Genomic DNA, 5,821 nt, shown 5'->3' with positions numbered 1-5,821 from the left:
GATTTAGAGAGGGATATGCATTTTTTTGGGATGCAGAAGTTGGTTGGACACATTAGTGAGGTGAAAGGAAAGGGGTTCACATAGTAATCAGCTGCACATAGTAGGGGGATGAAGGGAGAGAACAGTACAAGGATACAGGAAGGGGGGGGGCACAAAATATTGGGGAGCATGATGATGCTGCATGCCGTAGATAAATGCAAAGAGGTGAATGTGGAAGAGGGTGCAGAAGGGGGAGAGGTGAACATTATATCCGGGTGCAGGGAAGGGTATGTACACTGTGTTGGGGTACAGACAATGAGGTGCAGGTATTATAAGGGTGCAGGGAGTTTTAGGGCGCAGGGAGTGAGGACATTACTGAAGTGTGCACAATAAAGAAGTATAAATATTATAGGGTTACACAGTTTTAGGGTGCAGGAGAGGAGATTTTTGGGGTACATACATTATTGGGCAGGGCAGAGTGTAAGGATGCAGAGGAGAGGATGACACATTATTGGGGTACATACATTATTGGGCAGCAGAGTGTCAGAGGACGGGATGACATTTTTGGGGTACATACATTATTGGGTAGCGCAGAGTGTCAGGGTGCAGAGGAGAGGATGACATTATTGGGGTACATACATTATTGGGCAGCAGAGTGTCAGGGTGCAGGAGAGCAGATGACACATTTTTGGGGTACATACATTGAGCAGCACAGAGTGTCAGGGTGCCGGGGAGGGGATGCACACATTATTGCGGTACATACATTATTGGGCAGCAGAGTGTCAGGGTGCAGAGGAGGGGGAATGACACATTATTGGGGTACAGGCATTATTGGGCAGCAGAGTGTCAGGGTGCAGGAGAGCAGATGACACATTTTTGGTGTGCATACATTGAGCAGCACAGAGTGTCAGGGTGCAGAGGAGGGGGAATGACACAATATTGGGGTACAGGCATTATTGGGCAGCAGAGTGTCAGGGTGCAGAGGAGAGGATGACACATTGGGGTTCAGACATTATTGGGCAGCACAGAGTGTCAGGGTGCAGAGGAGGGGGTGACACATTATTGGGGTACAGACATTATTGGGCAGCAGGGTGCCGGGGAGGGGATGCACACATTATTGGGGTACAGGCATTATTTGGCAGCAGAGTGTCAGGGTGCAGAGAAGGGGATGCACACATTATTGGGGTACATGCATTATTGGGCAGCAGAGTGTCAGGGTGCAGAGGAGGGGGATGACACATTATTGGGGTACAGGCATTATTTGGCAGCAGAGTGTCAGGGTGCAGAGGAGGGGATGCACACATTATTGGGGTACATGCATTATTGGGCAGCAGAGTGTCAGGGTGCAGAGGAGGGGGATGACATATTATTGGGGTACAGGCATTATTGGGCAGCAGTGTCAGGGTGCAGAGGAGGGGGATGACATTATTGGGGTACATGCATTATTGGGCAGCAGAGTGTCAGGGTGCCGGGGAGGGGATGCACACATTATTGGGGTACATGCATTATTGGGCAGCAGAGTGTCAGGGTGCAGAGGAGGGGGATGACACATTATTGGGGTACAGGCATTATTTGGCAGCAGAGTGTCAGGGTGCAGAGAAGGGGATGCACACATTATTGGGGTACATGCATTATTGGGCAGCAGAGTGTCAGGGTGCAGAGGAGGGGGATGACACATTATTGGGGTACAGGCATTATTTGGCAGCAGAGTGTCAGGGTGCAGAGGAGGGGATGCACACATTATTGGGGTACAGGCATTATCGGGCAGCAGAGTGTCAGGGTGCCAGGGAGGGGGGTGACACATTATTGGGGTACAGGCATTATTTGGCAGCAGAGTGTCAGGGTGCAGAGGAGGGGATGCACACATTATTGGGGTACAGGCATTATCGGGCAGCAGAGTGTCAGGGTGCCAGGGAGGGGGGTGACACATTATTGGGGTACAGACAGGTGTCAGCTGCTCACCCATTGATGTCTGTGACCAGCCGGGTGCCCAGCACACACACCGCCTGCAGTCTCTGGCCCCTCTCCAACCGCAGCGTCCGACTCTCCATCTTCACTCCGACTCACCCTGTGCACCGGAGAGCTGCGAGCGCTGGAGACCATCCTGGCCACACCCACCGAGGCAAAGGGGGCGGGGGCGGGATGACGACACCCGGGAGGGAGGGGTTGCAGCCCTAACTATAGAATCTTCTCCGTGTATGGAGAGAAGACTCATCCGGCCATGTCTCTTCTATACCTCATGCATTGTATATGGGGTGCGATACAGGGGATGGGGATGAGGCATTCTTCAAGGGGGGGGGGTCACCATCTTCACAGGTGTGGCACTACAAGTCCCAGCATGTCCTGTATGGTGGGGAGCATTCAGAGATGGGTGATAGTTGCAGTAACCCATGGCAACCAATCAGCAGTTATGTCTATGCATTGCTATATAGCAAAAAACTACAAATCCCAGCGTGCATCCAGCATGCCTTGCTGTGAGTTGTAGTGCTTCTCCACCCAGAGCTGTGCATCCTCATCCAGAGACAGCAGCCAATCAGATGTATCAGTTCAGAGCAGTAGAAACAATGAACGCTGATTTCTGATTGGCTGCTATGCACAGCTGTAAAGACAGAGCACCCCCCCCCACCCCACCCCCGTCTATTTGCTGCAGGTCAGTACAATACATAATACATGACCACAGCCTATGTCAGAGATATAAATGCCTAATCATCCCATCTCCACACAAGGTAAATCCGCTGACGCATTCTGCGCCGGCCCTGTGCGCGGTGACTTAAAGGGTGAGTCCATCCCAAAGTGATGTTTCAGTTATAGGTGGAATCTGGTGGACGGCGTCCATTGCCTCTAGAAGCTGCCGCGCTCCCCGTCCTCCCGGGCCGTGGGAGCCAGGAATTTGCCGCGTGCGTCTACGGAGGACGATCCGAACCCAAACGGGGCAGAAACCATCATAATGGCGCCTTTTGTTCCCCTCATAGATGGACGGAGCTGAGAAATTCCGCCCTCAGCATCTCAGCAGATGTCCGGAGATAGCGGGCTCCGCGTCACGCGACATTCTCCCCATGAAAACAAGTGGCTTTATAAATACAAGCAGTGTGAGTATCCGAATGTGACCCGCTATCGGCCTCCTACATTCCCTGTACAGCAGGGCTGGCGCGTGAGAGGAAGAAGCAGCACAAGGAGGCAATCAGTTTATGTGCTGACAAGAAGCATGCTCATAGTGGGAGAGAGCAGAGGGACAGAGAGCTGAGTTATCAATGTGCTGCTTCTCCAATCACAGGCTGGGGGTGGATCCAGGATGACCTGGGCTCAGAAGAAGTGGGTTGAATGATGCCGGACATCAGACTGAGGACATCTAGCGGCAGAAAAAAAAAAGTGCTGCGGGGGAAATCTCTGGCTTTTCCTCCAATGTCGCACTTTTCACCTTCGTAGGCCAGGTTCATATTTGCCCTATCCGTCACCGCGCACAAAACCACGTGGATTGCCGCGCGGTCACGGAGTCGCACACCACCGCTGATCTCGCTGGTGGTGCCGTTCCCTCCTAACGGCACCCCAGTCACGCCGGGCGGATCGCGTGGTTTACCGCCGCAATTTCCGCCCCGTGCTTCCGAACACGACCCGCGCGGCTTTAACCCCATTATAATCAATAGGGCTGCGCGGCAACTGCACACGATCGGCGTGGTCCCGGGACGCGATTCCCAGGTCTGCTCCGGCACTCATCATTGAAGACTTTTCACCAGCCTATAGTATTCACCAGCCTATAGTATGCACCAGCCTATAGTATTCACCAGCCTATAGTATGCACCAGCCTATAGTATTCACCAGCCTATAGTATGCACCAGCCTATAGTATTCACCAGCCTATAGTATGCACCAGCCTATAGTATTCACCAGCCTATAGTATGCACCAGCCTATAGTATTCACCAGCCTATAGTATGCACCAGCCTATAGTATTCACCAGCCTATAGTATGCACCAGCCTATAGTATTCACCAGCCTATAGTATGCACCAGCCTATAGTATTCACCAGCCTATAGTATGCACCAGCCTATAGTATTCACCAGCCTATAGTATGCACCAGCCTATAGTATTCACCAGCCTATAGTATGCACCAGCCTATAGTATTCACCAGCCTATAGTATGCACCAGCCTATAGTATTCACCAGCCTATAGTATGCACCAGCCTATAGTATTCACCAGCCTATAGTATGCACCAGCCTATAGTATTCACCAGCCTATAGTATGCACCAGCCTATAGTATTCACCAGCCTATAGTATGCACCAGCCTATAGTATTCACCAGCCTATAGTATGCACCAGCCTATAGTATTCACCAGCCTATAGTATGCACCAGCCTATAGTATTCACCAGCCTATAGTATGCACCAGCCTATAGTATTCACCAGCCTATAGTATGCACCAGCCTATAGTATTCACCAGCCTATAGTATGCACCAGCCTATAGTATTCACCAGCCTATAGTATGCACCAGCCTATAGTATTCACCAGCCTATAGTATGCACCAGCCTATAGTATTCACCAGCCTATAGTATGCACCAGCCTATAGTATTCACCAGCCTATAGTATGCACCAGCCTATAGTATTCACCAGCCTATAGTATGCACCAGCCTATAGTATTCACCAGCCTATAGTATGCACCAGCCTATAGTATTCACCAGCCTATAGTATGCACCAGCCTATAGTATTCACCAGCCTATAGTATGCACCAGCCTATAGTATTCACCAGCCTATAGTATGCACCAGCCTATAGTATTCACCAGCCTATAGTATGCACCAGCCTATAGTATTCACCAGCCTATAGTATGCACCAGCCTATAGTATTCACCAGCCTATAGTATGCACCAGCCTATAGTATTCACCAGCCTATAGTATGCACCAGCCTATAGTATTCACCAGCCTATAGTATGCACCAGCCTATAGCATTCACCAGCTTATAGTATTCACCAGATTATAGTATTCACCATTTTATAGTATTCACCAGTTTATAGTATTCACCAGCCTATAGTATTCACCAGCTGATAGTATTCAGCTTATAGTATTCACCAGATTATAGTATTCACCAGATTATAGTATTCACCAGTTTATAGTATTCACAAGCCTATAGTATTCACCAGATTATAGTATTCACCAGATTATAGTATTCACCAGAGTGAATCCGCTTCACATGGGAGGAGACGAGGACAGAACAAAGCAGAAAAAGAAAAGATTTGTAAATATCCCGGAGAGGAAATTCTGCTGTTGTGTCTCGAGTTCCACGGATCAGGAAACGGTGACAACGTGATGAGACAATGAGAGCTCAGAGCTCCCGCCGTCCATTTTATAGTATTCACCAGTTTATAGTATTCACCAGCCTATAGTATTCACCAGCTGATAGTATTCAGCTTATAGTATTCACCAGATTATAGTATTCACCAGATTATAGTATTCACCAGTTTATAGTATTCACAAGCCTATAGTATTCACCAGATTATAGTATTCACCAGATTATAGTATTCACCAGATTATAGTATTCACCAGAGTGAATCCGCTTCACATGGGAGGAGACGAGGACAGAACAAAGCAGAAAAAGAAAAGATTTGTAAATATCCCGGAGAGGAAATTCTGCTGTTGTGTCTCGAGTTCCACGGATCAGGAAACGGTGACAACGTGATGAGACAATGAGAGCTCAGAGCTCCCGCCGTGCCAGCCAGAGACGTCTCACACTACACACCAAGCTGACCTGGCGGAGACAGTGCCCAGTGTGACCGCACTCCATCCACTCACTGCACTCATCACATCCAGCAAGAGAGAGGGAGAGAGAGGGAGAGAGAGGGAGAGAGAGAGAGAGAGAG

General features: G+C 49.6%; 1 protein-coding gene across 1 annotated transcript in view; it reads right to left on the bottom strand.

Annotated features, from left to right (window-relative positions):
* LOC108802929 (protein-arginine deiminase type-2-like) overlaps nt 1-2,093 on the bottom strand; it is a 47,257-nt gene extending 45,164 nt beyond the window's left edge. Inside the window, exon 1 of the mRNA XM_018574772.1 lies at nt 1,942-2,093. Coding sequence (XP_018430274.1) covers nt 1,942-2,030 — 89 coding nt within the window. The 5' untranslated portion in view covers nt 2,031-2,093. The remainder of the gene's footprint in view (nt 1-1,941) is intronic.
* Between the last annotated feature and the right edge of the window lie 3,728 nt (nt 2,094-5,821).

Source organism: Nanorana parkeri, unplaced genomic scaffold (genome assembly GCF_000935625.1).
Source record: "Nanorana parkeri isolate BGI_ZX_2015 unplaced genomic scaffold, ASM93562v1 scaffold3219, whole genome shotgun sequence".
NCBI classification, from domain to species: Eukaryota; Metazoa; Chordata; class Amphibia; order Anura; family Dicroglossidae; genus Nanorana; species Nanorana parkeri.
Note: the sequence above shows the minus strand (reverse complement) of the source record. Positions and strands in the feature narration are given on the sequence as shown.